Source organism: Calonectris borealis, chromosome Z, assembly GCF_964195595.1.
Source record: "Calonectris borealis chromosome Z, bCalBor7.hap1.2, whole genome shotgun sequence".
Taxonomy (NCBI): domain Eukaryota; kingdom Metazoa; phylum Chordata; class Aves; order Procellariiformes; family Procellariidae; genus Calonectris; species Calonectris borealis.
Genome location: NC_134352.1, coordinates 50,453,849 through 50,471,831, shown reverse-complemented (window position 1 = coordinate 50,471,831; position 17,983 = coordinate 50,453,849). Strand labels below are relative to the sequence as shown.

General features: G+C 41.2%; 1 protein-coding gene across 1 annotated transcript in view; it reads left to right on the top strand.

The window, feature by feature from the left end:
- The window catches only part of SH3GL2 (SH3 domain containing GRB2 like 2, endophilin A1), a 103,526-nt gene that overhangs the window by 72,632 nt on the left and 12,911 nt on the right, over window positions 1-17,983 (top strand). Inside the window, exons 2-3 of the mRNA XM_075136599.1 lie at window positions 7,669-7,737; window positions 13,273-13,345. Coding sequence (XP_074992700.1) covers window positions 7,669-7,737; window positions 13,273-13,345 — 142 coding nt within the window. The remainder of the gene's footprint in view (window positions 1-7,668; window positions 7,738-13,272; window positions 13,346-17,983) is intronic.

Here is a 17,983-nt window from a genome sequence, read left to right as displayed (position 1 = left end):
CCTCATCTGTCGTGGTGGGTGCCTCTATGCAGGGACTTCCCATACAGAGATACAATGCAGGGCACCACTACACCAGCACTTCCTCAGCAGTTCTTCCCCTGTTCTCACTCTGCTTTATTTCACTTACCAGTGGACAGCCTCCAATGTAATGCAGTGGCATTGCAGCAGAGGCTCTGCAGTAACTCCTGTCAGTGCAGAAGCTTGCGGCATACTTTCATATTGTGTGCTAGTGCTGAATGTGAATGACTCCCCCTGTGATGCTGGAGTTGCAGGAATTCTGCAGTGTGGTCCTTGCTAGCAGTTAGAAAGCAAAATGCTAGATCAGATTGGTCAAAGAAAGGATTGATCCAGACACCCTCTTCCCTCCTCTTCGACAGCTTTATATGAAAAAAAAAGGCAAATTAGAGATTGATTCTAAATGAGGAGAGTAAGAACGCAGGACAGGTTCACAATGTGTATTTCTTACACTGCAACAATGCTGGAGGTTGGGATCCTGATCTCTTTCTATCCTTCTTGGGGAGAAATTCAGTTCCATTGAGCCATTTTGCTTTTGCTCCAGACTATCACTGGCATTACTGGAGATTCTGTCCCATGAAGAATTTCCTTCATGACTTGACAAGCTTTAGCAATGGCTTGTATTTAGCATTGCCAGTTCCGGTGTCTTACATATGTCATATCTATAGCCAATTTCCCTGACTTTCTGACCTGCCTTCAGACTGTTAGTAGAGCTCTTAACAGAGCTATGGGCCCTACTACTAGCAGCTGTGAGGACTAGCAAGGCCCAGCTATTGTAGATATATATAAAGGGTACTTAGAAGATGCTTGGTGAGAGATGAAGGCAAGCCTTTTAGAGTCCAGCTTGAGTTTCCAAAATTCAGTTCACTTTCTGATCTTTGAATAGTGCACTTTATTGTTGACATTCTGCATCCAACACAGAGTCAAGGGAACTTTTAAGGGAGGATAAACCTACCCAGCCTGTGGTTGGTGTGGTGGTGTGGTGGAACAGGCCAGTGAACAAAGATTTCTAGCAGGGAGAAAGTTCTTTCAGTGCTATCAGGGGAGGGAGTATATTATTTGCTGATTAAATATATCTGCTGAGTGACAGATGGGAAAAGCAAAAGATAATCTCAGGCTTGTCTGGCAGATGCTTACCTTAAGTACATCACGAACATTTCTGTTAGATGTGCTCCTGATGGCAGGCAGTAGCAGGTGCAAATTAATGCTCACGATTTTCCCATGTGGTAGGCAAGTGTATTTCTTCATTTCGCCAAGGAGGAAGCAAAGCTTCAGTGGCATAATCAAAGTCTCAGTGCAAACAGGAGATAAACAATGAAGTTCTCTGCAGATTCTTGGATCTCTTGTTTTTTCCCTTTTGCCCTTCACACTGTCTTCATGACCCCTTACAGCTTCTGTTGTAGCAGTGGAGTCACCGTGCTCCTCAGTTCTGCAGGGGAAGGATCTTCTGCTCATGAGCTCCAGCCGGCATCGTGGACTGCCCTTGTAGCCATCCCAGCTGAGGAAGAGAAATTTACTAATGAAATGTAAATGGGCATTACTGTATCTTGAATGTATGTTAAGTTGGAATCCTATTTTCATTTTACTACTGAAGTGGCTTGTTCTAGATTATCATGCCATATCCTATTGACAGTCCCTATTTTGCACAAGGTATTTACAAATTAAAAGAAAAATAGAATAAAATTAAAGAATTTTAAATGCAAGGGAGAGGGTGATAAGCTTTCCTATCTTGTGAAATCTTTTGTGTTTAATGAAACTGTGGGTTTTGCTCAGTTTCTCTAATGAATGCAATGTAAGTATAAGGCTAATCAGACACTTCGGCTTCTGGTGAGATTTATCACATCTGCTGAGTTTCCTGAAGCTGTCCAAGACTAATGATATTGGATTCACTTGTAAATCCGGACTTCCCTCATCTAGATGCTGTTCTGGAAAAGCTTGAGCAAGATCACTCTACCTCAGCTGAAATCATATGTTAATTTTCTTTCCAGTACAGGATAAGATGCTGTGAACCAACACAGCCTCTTAATGTTTCTTAAGACAAGCTATCTCCAGAGTAGTTCAGAAAAGGTCCTTTTATTCTTTTATATTCTGATGTCAATTGGAGAAGGAGAAGTCTAAAATACAGCTAATTTACGTATGCTTTTGACGTCATTTTTTTCTTTTAGTCCATATCCTAATTTATCTGAAATCACCAGAAAACCTCCTCTCTTGCTTACTGGTATTGCTGAGAGTGTGATTTGCCACAAGGAAGTGTACTTCATTATCTGCAGAGAACCAGGCCCATGACCGTAAGTTTGAATTGCAGATGTCATGTGTTTTCTGTGGTAACAAATTCTGATACCACAAATGCCAAACTGTGCAGGATCAAACACACAGAAAAATTAGCCTGCAAATGGCAGTTTTGTCTTACTCTAGCATGTGAAGTGACGGAGAGAATGAAAAAAAAAATCTTGATTAGAGACTGTGCTTTTTATAAATGTTCTGTTTCAAATGTTTTCTCCTTCTGAAAAGCCTACAGTGTTGGCAAACCTTCACCATGTGTACATAGACAACTTCTCATTAAAATGACAGACTTCTTCCCATTAAAATGTGTGTTTCTCACTACTTACTTTTGCAAGCAGCTATGTCTTCATTGTGTTTGCAAAGCTAACAAAGCATCGCAGCATTTTAGAGCCTGTTTGAAAATCTTTAACAAACCTGAAGATACTTCTGTCCCTGTGCTTCCAGAACACGAACCCTTACAATGACAGGCAAAAGTCAAAAAGGCAAAAACTGCATGGAAGAACTATAGAAACCTGTGGAACAGATACTAAGCAATCAGGAATGAGAAATCAGCAGGGTGACTTGCATTAACAAGCATGAACTACAGAGAGCATTATTTTTCTCCATCATGAATTTGTAAGCTCCATTCATTACTGTTTCTTGTAGCTTTCATGCTAATGAAATTTTTGTTCCTTCCACCCCATCCACTGTGTGGCAATTTGATAGGACTGTAGTGTCAACAGCCTTCCTTTTAGGGATAGAGAAGTTATGCCATAGAAACTGAACTATGTGGTAGATAAGAAACATTGTGGAAGGACGACCTCCAAAATACCAAATGGGAAAACGAGTCTAGGATGGTAATGATAAAAGGATCAGAGTTTGCTGTGTGCTTTGAGTAAAAATGTTGCTGTGCTCTGTATTTGGAGCTATGAATGCATACTGTTTTACTTTTTCAGTCTTACTGTGGTGTGACTGCTTTGCAAACACGTCATTCAATTTGCATCATAGGCAAAGGCAGTGTATTGTGGTGGTAATCTATTCAAAGTTGGTTTTCTACTCCTGTATAGAAACATAGCTGCCTTCTATACCTGCTGCCAAACTAGTATTTCGTGCAATTAATAGAGCTGCAGACTCAGGTAACTACTATTGTAGTTTAATGCTGATGTTGCTGCATCTTCAAGTTTGAGTAGTGGCATATCATACGTGCAAGGCTTTCTGGTAGCAGTTGTTTGAACTGTGAATTGTTCAGAAGGCACTCTAGTACGATGCAGTGTCATAGTACTGAAGAACATAATTCTCATGGAATAGCTATCTAATGCACATTTGATTTACGTTAATATCTTGTGAGTAGGGAGAGATGACAGTGTCGGATTCATATTGTCATTAGTTAGAGGACTGCTGTATGGGATATTGTACAAGTGATCATCAGTGTATTCTATAAAAGGCAACTGGAATTTCAGCATATTCATAGTGACTGCACAAGCATTTTTTTGTCCTGCGCGACATGCTGCATCTTGACACAGTAATACAAAAAAGAAGGTTAATTGCACAACTATATGGAAAATGGAACGAATGGCTCCATAACTAAGACCTAATAAGTTCTGTTGTTTCACATGAAATCCATCTACCAAACCACACTCCTATCACTATGGCTTATATTCCAGATCCTGTCAGCATTTACCAAAAAACTGCCTTTTTAATATTATCTGCCAGAAAAAAAAACAACTTTATTTTTTCCCCTAAGTGTAGGATTCATGCCATTTTTGTTGCCCCTACTGAAACCATTCTGACCAGCAGATGTTAAGTTAATATTCTGCCTCAGTGGAAATGGGATCTTTACAGAATTGGAATTTGCTCTAAGGCACAGAGCACTTGTTTTCAGTCATATAAAATATGGAGATCCCGACTGTAAAACATGACATTGTTAGGTGTAGAAAAGGTCTGTATATTTTTGATGGACAAGAATGTTTTCATTACATGTTTTCCCTCACCCCGAAAATGTTTGTGTGTTGGATCTGTTATTTTTCATGAAAATATATTAGTATTTTAATGATAATTTTATTGTAAAGGCTTTTTGGAGGCAAGATGGAATAGGTAATCAACATTAGAAAGAGAAGGCACAATCACAAAATAACTAAACAATGTTGGCTTGGTATCAGATTAGGTCTTGATTCTTCCATGTGACTGGACTCGGAGGAGATGTAGTATTACCGTTTTTAAAGACAAGTTGAAGGGCCTAATTTTCATTCTGTTGTAAAGCAAGGACTAAAATGTTGAAACCTTGACTCAAATGACACGACAAAGCAGACTTCTGTTTTCTGGCTAGCTGTAGCTGTTAGCTGGCGATGTTTTTGACTGCTTCTGAATCTTTAGAATGAGAGCAGATCCTCAGCTGATGTCAGCTGGCATAGCTTCATGACCTGTGATAATCAAATCTGACAATCTTAGAGAACGGTGGAGCGGTAGTCTTAATGAAATGCTTTAATTGTTGACTTGGAGGATGGATATAAACAGGCTGAAGAATATATTTAAATTTAGTTAATACAGTGATGACATAGATTGGGCTCTTTTGCAGATGCTTAGGCTGCCTTTCTTGGCCCCACTGCTCCCACCTGACCTGATTGTGGCCTTGCAAAGGGGGCTTGATATCCTCTTCAGAGTAGATTTCCCCCTTCTGCCCTAAGGGGCAAGAACTTTTGAGGGTTTAATTTTTTTATTTTTTCTTTTTCTTAAGTTTGAATCCTTAATTTGAGTTCTCATCTCTGACTGCTGAGTGGCTGTGGCCTTCAAGGAAAAAAAGGGTATTTAATTTTTCAAGTGCGATTTTGGTTTAGCTGCTCTTTTCCTGTGGTCTGTCAGTGCTTTTCCAAACCAGATTTTTGTCTGGATGATGGAGATGAAGGTACTTCCTTGAGGGCTTATGATGTAACTATCCTGAGAGAAGAGTCACCCAGCTCCAGAAGGGCTGAAGACTTCACAGCTTGTCTCCCTCCTTTGACTCACCTCTCTTGTCTGTAATAGTACTTGACCCAGAGCTTTACAAATGAATTTTCTGCTTGGTGTGTAGTTTTGTTAGTCACCTTAAATGAGTGACCCATGATGGTGATTGTGAGGCTAATGCTGAAAAAGTGATCGAAAATGGAAAGCATGTTTAGAAGAGAGGGATGACCTGCCTTTTTGACTTAGCAGTGACCACTCCAGCAGATTACAGAGCTGCATTATTAAGAGTGTAATACATTCCTCAGCTAGAGTAATGATGAATATGAAGGGAAGGAGCAACTGCTATGGTTTGTACATGTGAGATGGGATCTTTAGGGCATCTGTGGGGATGATAAGCCATGTCTTTGCAAATCCTTATCAACTATGAAAATATCTCAAAGTGATGAGAAGTAAAGCTACAGCTAAAAAGGGCTGGAACATTAATTACCTTAGGGTACATTGTATCCTTAGAGTTGAACATCAGTTATTAAAAATCTGTTTTGAATATTTAAGTATTAGCATATTTGCATAGTTGTTTTCAAGCTCCTGTGCAGATTTTGCCATCTCATCTGCACTAGGAGATCCATTTGCAGAAGATTCATTCATGGATCGGTGAAGAAAGCTTCTGGTCTTTTATGCTTCCTTTGTATCTGTTTTTCACAGAAACTGCAAATGAATAGCACCTTTTAGGACACTGAATCTATCCCTTGTCCACTGCAGAGTTATTCCTAATAGCACTAAGTTTGAAATTATGATTTTTGTGGCACTTCACTAATGTCTGTAAGGCACAAGTTCACTCATACAGACTACACAAACTCATCTGTATTCAGGTTAATGACAAGAGAGTGTCTGCATAGATTTGCACACCTCTTCTACACAGGAACGAAGGGGTGAGTAAAGTTCTTCATTTTTCAGGATGTTTCATGGTATTGATGTCTCATTAATGCACCATTTTGGGTACTAATTTGCAAGGAGCTCACAGAAGACACACAGAGCTGATAGCCATTTCCTATTGCACAGATAATTATAACTTGCATTAGTAAGTGCTTGGCCATGCTGCACTTGCAGCTTTGTTGGAGTGAACTGGAATGAATTTGAAATTAATCAAATGTCTGGATTTTATTAATGGCATGTGAGTGAGTGATTGTGGGTCCTCCTCCTCTTTATACTAAAAGAAAGCTATAGAAGAGGTAACACAGTGGTTGAAACCAAGAGGGAAAAAGTGCAATTTTTCTTTCATTTCTCCTTGTTTATTGCAGGAGTCACTTCACTGAAATCAGTAGTTACACTTAGTTAAAACAGTCTAAAGATGATTCAGAGGCACCTAGGAAAGTTTGTGAAATTAAATGGTGTTCAGTACAACGAACTAAAAATGGATAGAAAACAGAAAGTCGTGTGTCTGATTAATTTCTTATGACAAATACCAGCCCAGTGAAAGATTAGTACATTCACTGGATCAAATCACTGGATCAAATTACCATTCAAATCTGTTACTGTCACTTTTACTGACAGTAAAGGGAAACTCAGTTCAATGTGTTCCGCTGCATCAGGGAAATGAAATGGTAGCACAAAATAATTTTCCGATCAGTTTTCAAACTGAGAATTTCATAAAAAAAACGGAGTATTTGCTAAAGACATGACACCAAGTTCCCTTTCATTCTTTCTAATAGATCTGTCAACTGGGTATTTTATATATAACTCATGTGAACCTCAAGCTTTTGCATGGTGTGAACGTAAGGGTTTTTTGTATCTATATATCATTTTTATTTATAAACTTGATTTTTAATGGTGAAGGTCTGGTTGTGGCTTGACTCAGTATGTTTCTGAGAGTTCTCAGGCGTGGGTGCCTGTTGCCTTCTGGGTGGCTAGAGTCAGGCCTTGGCAGCTGCTTCTTGCTTTGTGCTTAGGCATGATTATTACCCTTGGTATTGCATTGATACACACTGGACAAAGCAGCTGGGGCCATTTTTGAGCTCTGGTGAGGAATGTTTTAGTGCCTTGTTTCCTTCCCCAGTTCATTCTATCAAGTCACCTCCTTTTTCATCAGCACACATGACCATGGATGTTTCTGTGTACTGAATACAGATCTGTCATTGTTGATTAAATACTTGGTAAGTTCCAAGATACAGACATTCATTTAACAGAGAAATAGAGGTGTGGTCTTGCAAAGACATGATAGTATGTACTCCTGACACCAACAGAAGATTGGGTCTCTGAGACTTAAGGAGTGATATATTATTTTCTGATTGTTTAACTTAAGTTAAAGGGTGTTTGAAATAAGTTGTTCAGAAAGAATAATATGTCTGAATGTTGTACCAACTTACAGAAAAAGACCCATTTGCCCAGGAAAACATGGTGGCTATATTTTTCAGTTATTGCTGAATCTGTTTGTTGTTCTTTTTTTAACTGCAGAAAGTGAGTGAAAAAGTAGGAGGCGCAGAAGGAACCAAGCTAGATGATGACTTCAAAGAAATGGAAAGGGTAAGTCTAAATACAGATGCGTATATTCATTATTACCATTCATTTTTCCTTTCTGGGACAGGAATTTCAAAGATTTTGTCCCTGAATCACTCGAATAATTTTGAAAGACTTAACTTTTATTCAGCAGGACTGAGCTTTCCATTTCTAATTTCTTTTTGTTTTCTAACCAAGCCATACATAATATATGGCACTCTTTATAATGCCAATATTTCATTCAGAGATTGAGGCTGATGTCAGCTACAAATTAGTTTCAGTTAAAACCATTGTAGAGCATCTCTAAAAAAGAATTATAGAATCATAGAATCATAGAATACCAGATTGGAAGGGACCTCAAGGATCATCAGGTCCAAACTTTGTTGGCAAAAGCACTGTCTAGACAAGATGGCCCAGCACCTTGTCCAGCCGAATCTTAAAAGTGTCCAATGTTCGGGAATCCACCACTTCCCTGAGGAGATTATTCCAATGGCTGATTGTTCTTATTGTGAAAAATTTTCCTCTTGTGTCCAATCAGAATCTCCCCAGGAGTAACTTGTACCCATTACCCCTTGTCTTTTCCATGTCACTCCTTGTAAAAAGGGACTCTCCAGCTTCTCTGTGGCCACCCTTTAAATACTGGAACATGGTGATAAGGTCTCCCCTATCTTTTCTCAAGGCTGAACAAACCCAGTTCTCTCAGGCTTTCCTCGTATGGCAGGCTTCCCAGTCCTTTGATCATCTTTGTGGCCGTTGTCTGGACCCTCTCCAGCCTATCCATATCTTTTCTGTATAGCGGGGACCAAAACTGAACACAGTATTCCAGGTGTGGCCTGACAAGCGCTGAGCAGAGTGGGGTAATGACTTCTTTATCTCTGCTGGTGATGCCCTCATTGATGCAAAGCAGCATCCTGTTGGCTTTCTTTGCCGCAGCAGCACACTTGAGCTTGTTGTCCACCAGGACCACCAGCTCCCTTTCCACAGAGCTGCTCCCCAGCTGGGTAGATCCCAGGCTGTGCTGCCCTCCTGGATTTCCAGGAAATCCTGTTTTTCCAGGTGCAAGACGTTACACTTGTCCTTGTTGAACTTCATAAGGTTCTTGTTAGCCCACTCTTCCAGCCTACCCAGGTCTTCCTGCAGGGTGGCTCTCCCTTCGAAGTGTCCACTTCCCCACTCAGTTTGGTATCATCGGCAAACTTCATCAGGGTACATTTGATCCCATCATCCAGATGACTTACAAAGATATTAAACAGTGTTGGGCCCAATATCAATCCTTGGGGGACCCCACTTGTGACAGGTTGCCAGTTTGAAAAGGAGCTGTTTACCACCACCTCCCTCTGAGTGCAGCCTGTCAGCCAGTTCCCCACCCACCGCACAGACCACTTGCCTAGACCGTAACGCATCAGCTTCTCTGGGAGGAGGCTGTGGGAAGCCATATCAAAAGCCTTGGAGGAATCCAGGTAGACAACGTCCACCGCTCACCCCACATTTGTCGTAGAAGGCGATCAGGTTTGTCAAGCACGATTTGCCCTTGGTGAATCCATGCTGGCTTTTCCCAATCACGTGCTTCATTTGACTTGTGATAGTCCCCAGGAGGATTCGTTCCATAACTTTCCCAGGGACTGATGTAAGACTGATGGGCCTATAATTTCCTGGATCCTCCTTTAAGCCCTTCTTGTAGATGGGGATGACATTAGCCTTCTTCCAGTCTTCTGAGATGTCCCCCGATCTCCATGACTTCTGAAAGGTTATGGAGAGCGGCCTCGCAATGACGTCAGCCAGCTCTCTCAACACCCTCGGGTGGATATTGTCAGGGCCCATCAATTTGTAGGGGTCAAGCTCCTGTAACAGTTCACATACCAACTCTTCCGTCACTGACGGTGGGTCTGTGTTTGCATCGACCTGGATTTTTGTTCCCAAGGCCTGGGGCCCAACAGTGCTGGTAAAGACAGAGGTGAAGGAAGTGTTGAGAACCTCTGCCTTTTCAGCATTGTTGGTGACTAGTTCACCTCTCTTGTTTAACATTGGCCCAATATTTTCCTTCTGTTTCTGCTTGTTGTTTACATACCTGAAGAACCCTTTCTTGTAGTTTTTGACATCTCTGGCCAATTTCAATTTGAGCTGAGCTTTTGCTTTCTACCCTGGCTTTTTGCATGCCTTGTAATTCTCAACGGGTATTCGTCCGCTTTTCCATTCTCTGGTATGCTTCTCTTTTGGTTTTGAGCAGACTCAGAAGCTCACAGCTAAGCCAAGGGATCTCTTGCTCCACCTACTTCCCTTACCTTTAAAGGGGATGAACTGGTTTTGTGCTTCCAGGAAAGCGTTCTTGAAAAACTCCCAGCACTAGCTAGCTCCTTTATCCTCCATGGAAGTGTCTCACAGAATCCCTCCCACCTGAACTCTGAGCGAGCTGAAGTTTGCTCTTCTGAAATCTAAAACCTTTGTCTTAGTACTAACCTTCAGCATGCTCAGCAGGATCCCAAACTCCACGATATTGTGATCACTGCAGCCAACGCTACCACTAAGCGAGATATTACAACAGAGAAAGTCCGTCTACCAGATGGTCATTTAAATGGCAAACGGTGCCTTAATTCTCAGCTCCTTGAGCATCAGTCAAGAGGAGCAAGAGTTGTCTGCCAAAGGGGGTTGACAGTGCACTGGAATATTCATTCATAGGTTCAGAGATCCTGTTAGGCAGCCTCCACTGGCAAAGTGCCTTGGGTGGATGGCGCTAAGCCCCCAACAGACTGCTTAGTGAGACTGGCAGTAGTAGCACTGAGTGTTTCTATGGAGGGGGAAAAAAAAAGCCACAGCTGTGTGTGGCAGTGATAATATTTCAGTTGGAAGGATCAGTAGGGCAGGGTTTTTTTTGGCTTCGACTTTGAAAGGTACTAGCAAATCTTGTAACACAAGCTACTGCTAGGTGATTTGTAGGGTATGTGTCTGATATATAACTCCGATCAAGAGAAACAGAAGCTATTTATCTGTACATTTGTATAGTCAGATGGGGAAAAAACCTTGAATGGAAAATAAAGGAGAAGGGCATTTCCTTTGTACTTCTTACAGCAAAAGTACTGCAGAGTTGGTTTCTCTCCTTCCACCCAGCTTCCTTTTGAATGTGCCACAAATATAGGCACTGCCGTCAAAACTGGAAGATGTTAATGATGATTTAGAAAACTGATGCAAGGTTTAGAGTGGAAAATAGGACATTGCAACAGCTAGGGGTGAGTCCCACGTAGTGCTCGTGGGCGGCATGGGTTAGCAGCCCCGGAGATAAGAGCACTGAGAGTTGAGAAGAGAATGGAGTAAACTCATCGATTGTGTCCACGCTCCCCACCTGGCCCCATGTTCCTTGCCAGCTTTTCTGCAGGCAGTGGACATGCTCCTTCTGCCTATCACTGGCCTTCTGTTCCCTCGCCCCCACTCTCCTCTGCAGCCTTCTAGCCATTTCTGGGCTCCCTACTAGGCAGTTCAGCTACTTACTCACCCAGAGCTGGCAGACCTCTTCTGCTTGTTTGTGTAAAGCATAGAGCAAGACCTGGCAGATGGCAGTGGCAATGGGAACCAGGAAGGAGGTCAATCACAGTGTGCTGCAACCAACCTATCTCAGGTGTTCTTTTTTAAAATAGGAACTTGCCATTATGGTAAGGAGTTCACTCTGTGGGACAGAAGGTACCCTGCGGAGAAACGCAATGTGTCTTCATAAATGCAGAGTACAGGACGTGTTATGGGGATCCCCAAATCTGCCAAAGCAGCATTTTTTTTGTTGACGCCTTATTCTGAGAGAGAGAATAGTTGCATACTTTGCTATATGCAGCTTAGGAAGCTGATGTGGAGTACTTCTTAAGAAAGCAAGAACTCCTATTACAGTAGAAGAAAGTAATTTAAGTAGTTTAAGTAATTAAGTATTTGTCGTGGTTTAACCTGGTAGGCAGCCAAATACCACGCAGCCGCTCACTCACTCCCGCCGCCCCCCCCAGTGGGACGGGGAGACAATTGGAAGGGTAAGAGTGAGAAAAACTCATGGGTTGAGATAAAGACAGTTTAATAGAACAGAAAAGGGAAAATAATGATAATAAATAATGATAGAATATACAAAATGAGTGATGCACAATGCAATTGCTCACCACCCGCGCTGACCAATAACCAAGTAGCGATCGGTACTTCCTGGATCACGCCTACCCTTCATATACTGAGCATGACGTCACATGGTATGGAATACCCCATTGGCCAGCTGGGCTGGCTGTCCTGATTATGTTCCCTCCCACCTTGTGTACCTAGCTCAGTCAGTAAGCACGGGAGCTGTCCTTGGACTAGGAGGGCACTTAGCAACAACTGAAAACATCAGTGTGTTATCAACATTCTCCTCATACTAAATCCAAAACACAGCACTAGGAAGAAATTTAACTCTATCCCAGCCGAAACCAGGACAGTATTTTAAATTCCTAAATATAAAATAATTCTTTGTGGAGTCAGCCAGGGGAAATAAATGGTCAGTGCGACCATTCTGATAGGTTTCTTGAAATTGGATACTCCGTGATACCTAGTCTTCCTTACCCCAATTTTACCAGACCTTGCTCTGAAGGAGGTGGACAGTCCATTTTATCATTGGTGGTTGGTTTTGCTTGACATCTGCTTTACCCTCATTTTGCCAGTTATTATGGGATCAAAGATGGCTAATTGTTGTGGTTTAACCCGGCAGGCAGCCAAACACCACACAGCCGCTCGCTCACTCCCCCCGCCTCTGCAATGGGATGGGGGAGAGAATCGAAAAAAAAAGTAAAATTGATGGATTGAGGTAAAGACAGTTTAATAGAACAGAAAAGGAAGCGGGGGGGGGGAATAGAATATACAAAATGAGTGACGCACAAATGCAATTGCTCACCACTTGGCAAGCAATGCCCAAACAACGATCACTACTTCCTGGACCATGCCTCTTATTTATATACTGCGCATGATGTCGTATAGTATGGAATACCCTGTTGGCCAGTTGGGCTAGCTGTCCTGGCTATGCTCCCTCCCAGCTTCCTGTACACCTGGGAGAGCATGGGAATCTGAAAAGTCCTTGACTAGCAGGGTACTTAGTAATAACTAAAAACATCAGTGTGTCATCAACATTCTTCTCATACTAAATCCAAAATACAGCACTAGGAAGAAGTTTATCTCTATCCCAGCCAAAACCAGGACACTAATTCTTCAAATAGTTTTCAGTGACTGTTCTATCAAAAAGTTTTCCCTATTGTGGACACTTCCCAGGGTGATGTAAAGTATCAGCATGGTACAATGAGTCATATCAAATTCCTAACACATCCTGAGGTACTCTGTACTAATGGCCTCACTTGAGAATGGATCTGCTATAAACTGAAATGGTGGACTCGTGCTTTGGTAGTTTTCCAGGTATTATCACCATTCTGGTACCAGGGCTGTTCTCAGGGATGCAAAAATAAAATTATAAGAAGAGTTAAAAGAATTTGTAAGAACAAAAAGAAGAGAGAAAAGCATTTTCCTTCTGTGTAACATCTTTTTTTCATGTTTCTTTTTGTTTAACTCTCTGTCCTTTAGAAAGTGGATGTTACCAGCAGGGCAGTTATGGAAATAATGGCAAAGACAATAGAGTATCTTCAGCCCAATCCAGGTAATGTAATTTCACAGTCTCGCAATACTTGCAGCACTTTTTGAAAATACTCTCTCTCACCAATATATAGCCTGACGGATCTCATCCTCGCTGGTGCAATTAAGGTTGACACAAAATTGGTGAAGTTACTGTGAAGTAAAAGACGGAATACAGGCTTCTGTAGTAGGCTGTCAGGGGGAACGGAGACTGGCTTTGGGAGGCTTGTTTTCTCTTTGTGTGTTCTTCCTTTAGTAAAGGGGCAGCATATGCCTAGAAACCAGGTGTATTTACTTGCAGGCATCTGAATGTCAGCACTGTGAGCATGCGGGGGCTCCCTGGGAGCTGGAGATGGCTGTGCACTCCCCAGGGGCGGCAGGGCAGGGTCTGGCAGCCAGGGCCCATCCCACTGCTCCAGACAGGAGCAGGGCAGCCAGGGGCCACTGGGGCAGCAGCTGCCCTGGGCATCAGGCACCTCCCTGTGGGTGTGGGGACAGGTGGGGACAGTTCCTGGAAGAAAGTTTGTTCCAGAATGACAGTTCCTGTTATTCACCCTGTCTGAGGGAAAAGGACCAGGCAGTCCTTTCAGACCAAGGGAAGAAAGACAAAGTTCTGAAGCAACTTCCTCTAGGGCAAAGGAAGAGACGTAACAACACCTTTCACCTGGTCCTCTAGCGATTTCCCATCCTCATTAGAGTTACTACAAAAGAGAGGGTGCAAAAGAGCTGTTGATGCCGAACTGGTGAAAAGTGCAGATAAACAGACGTAATCAGAGATGACTAAATTGAATCTTCAAAATAAAAATAAATTATTGGCTTCCATGGGGAGGTGAAAAAAGGTTTTGTGATTGGGCTGATGGAGAGCTGCATGCTCGTCTCTTGCCAAAGGATCCTTACAAGGAGGGGTGATCTGGAGCTGTTATAATCGAGTAAACCATTAAATTCAAGAACTTGAAGTTTTCCCTAGCAATCTAGGAACATAAGGGTTTTGATACTAGCATAAGTCAATGCCAGCTTCACTGGTGGGGTCAATGGAGTTATGCTTGTGCAAAATTAGTGTGAAGGTAAAACAAGGCCCGCTACCTACTATAAGTATCTTAGAGTTTCATGGAAGTACATACCAAATTCACTCATTCAGTGTGAGGAATTTGTTTCCTAATAGCTGGAAACAAATTTGAATTGGTGTGAAATATTTTAACTCCAGTGTGGTAGGATGAAGGACTGTTGCTGGTATAGCTTAATTGGTGATATTTTTATGTTAGACCACAGAGGAAAGGAGGATAATTTGATGATGCTGCCAGTGGATTGAAAAAAGGAGGAATAATATTTACAAGTTCAAGAACTGCTGGAGAGAAAATAATGACGACTAGAGCAGTTTCTATGTCAACAGATGAAATACCGTTTATGACTTGAGTCCGCAGCTTCATTGCTCATCGTCAACAAGCACTCTGCAGGAAAAGCAACAGGATTGACAAACATCATGGGGCTAGTGATAAAATTGTTAACTACTGTCAAGCTGCTGTTGTGCAACATCGTATAGACTGAGTAATAAGCTTTGGCTGTTTAGTGCTTCTCTGGCTGCCTTCCTGACACATCTGAATGATTATGATTGCTGTGAATCATGAAGGAGGCTCACAGCAACGTCAGAAAGCAAAATTTCTGGAAGTAGTTAAGGGTGTGATTTCAGGCACCTCAGGCTGATGTAAGTTTGCAGTGCTGCAGGAAAGAGCAGTTTCCATACTCTAGCCACACTTCCCTTCATCTGCTTGTGGCGTGTGCAAGTAGGATCAGAAAATTAAAATTGTAATAGGCAGGAGGAAGATTTACTTTCTTGCATATCAAATGAGATCATGTTATTAATTCCACAGCTGGGCAACGGTAGCAGATGGAGTAAGAGGGAAGGAGGACTGACTCTGTTGCGCTCTCGCCTAATCTTGGATTGGTTTATGCCAATTGCAAAAGCGCTCCTGATAGTGAGAAGAATTACATGGAAAATTATTTCTTTTTTCAATAAAATAAAAAATTTACTCTTTAAAATTCTCCCTGCAACTATATTACTATTTACCTGGGGCACCAAAAATGCTGATTTCCAGTATTTCTTGTGTGCTTTCTCATTTTCATAAAAAATAGAAACATTACATTGGGAAGAGGGGGGAAATTTAATGAAAAAAAATTCTTTAACACCAATATTTAACAGAAGGTTTTCTTTAAAAGTTTACCTGGGTTTGGAAGGGAGAAGAGGGTTTGGGATGTAGCACACATTCCTTGATAAGTAAGATGTGCCCTGAAAACATCAATATGCTTGGATAATATAGTACTGCAGTGCTAGAGATCAATTGGCTTCATGGTGTTTTGAAGGATCAATGAATGAAGTATGCAGCGTTGTCTAACTTCACTAGACAGTTAATTAACTAATGCTGGAAGGAAAAAGGAAAAGGAAACGGGAAAGGGAGGGGAAGTGAAGGGAAAAGAAGGGAAAATGATATTAAAGACAAAGGTGAATTTATTGAAAGAGATGTTGGGCTGAGATTAGCGTGAATGAAAAAGGTCACTTCATAGACTTCCCAGTTACGAAAAAAACTGAAGGACAGCTGAAAATAACTAAAATTGAACATGACGAAGGCTCAAAAGACTTTCCATGCAGCTGTACATGACCATAATTCCAAGAAAAAGAGATGCAGGATGAACAAGATTGAAAGTACAGAGAATAAGCAATTGAACCCACTGCTGAAGTTTCTTTTGAACTCTTTTGGCAGTATTCTTATGATTCGCCATGGCTCTGTTAACACTTCATATTAAGGTGAATCATTAGTGACACCATGAAAGTCAATGTAAAGGAGACGGAGTGCAACTGGGAGAAGAATCATGTATTAGGTTGCTTCCGTGTGGTGTTTTGTACATCTCTGCCTGTCCTCACTCAAGTTGAAACATAACTTAGAGAAGAAAGCACATGGCACAATAAAGCAATAGAAATGAAAGGGCTCAGGATGGGATTTTGAGATTGGCTGAGCACAAGCTTACCTCTGCTCCCATGGACGTTACTGGAATCAACTTTAAAAGAAGAAAAGTGGAATGAGACTACTGGTGGATGTATTCTAAGATTTCCTACTAAATCAGGATTCTAATGTAATCATTATTGAATGATTAGATGAATCATTGAAGCATGAATTTTTCATGCGTACCTTTCTTCTCTTTATGATTTATTTCTTGCCCTTCCCTTATGGTCCTTTCATCTCTTTCATTCTTTCCTGTACCTTTTGCTTTCTGCTCTTAACCTGCCTGTCCAGAATATATTCCCTCTTACATTTTTTTTCTTTTATTTCTGAAAATACTCCCATTTGTTCCTGTTTTAATTCAGCTTGCTGCATCCATTCCCCTGCTTGATTTTCTTTGTGCCTTAGTTTCTTTTGTGCTTCTGTATTTTCCCATTGCCACATCATTTTGATGCCATTTTTAAAGACCAAACACTTCATTAAAATGCAGTTTCTTGTACTGAACAGTCAGCCAGTCTGCTGACTGTCATTTTGTAGTGGGTAGAAACAGAAGGCATAAAGAAATTCAGATGCTGAAAAGCATGATCTGGTGGCACTCAAGGGTAGTGAGAAAGCTTAAAAAACCATAATTACTATATGTTAAAAATACGTTATCCTTTCATAGCTGCTTCTCAGGCAAAATAAGTACTATGACACTTGCCTGATTTTCCTGTGTCTGTTTCTGTGTCTATGTCTGTGCATACATTTGTGTGCCACAAAGTGAAACATATTTGTCAACAAGAACCATCTCTTGATATGCACTTTCAACAATAAATTAGAGCAAAACATTTGTTGAGTGCAGTCTGCTGATGTTTTGTTTTGTTGCAGAAATGCGTGCAAGGTTGAGTTTTGACCAATGAAATCAGCACACAAGTGTATGAGCTACTAATGTTTGGTAAACAGAAATACTAACTCATAAGAGCAACTAACAAAGTCAAGCCTTTGCAAGGAAGAAGGTAGAGGTATTCATAGCTGCCCTCCTGTAGCACACACAATAATATAGGTAGAAACACCCACTGAGTCAGCTTTGCTGGCAATAGGGTTTATCTGGCAAAATGTGAAGTCAAGTGCCATTAATTAATTCACTCTCTGCAGGCCATTCACATTCTGTAGTTGCAAAAATTCACTAAAGCACATCATCAAACAAATTAGTTCTTTTATGTTTGCTGTCTTTGTTTTCATCAATTATGATAATTGTGTAGTTTCTTCTCATCTGCAGTTGTGTATCTGAAATAAAATACAAGCTAAAGTACAGTTGAAAACCGTATTGAAGTAGGAGTTTCCCCAAATCCCCATAAAAAGCAAAAAGTATTTGAAAGATTGTTGAACGTCATGTTTGGGGACATAGGCTTTATTTAATATTGTACAACAGAAAAACTTTCAAACATTTAAAAAATGTGGGGCACCACAGTTTAATCTGAGTGTACCTAGTCTGGACTTTTCCTTGAGAGGTAGGTTGGCTCAATCTGCTATCCATCTGCTACTTGAGGATTTTGAGATTAAGAATTTGGGGATAGCTTAAAAATTTTTCTGAGTTGTAGCATGTGTCAAACATATTATCTTGGGAGTGTTCCTGGGCTTTCTTCCGTCCAAGCCATTTCAAGGGAAGCTTTGACTTAAAGTTCAGGACA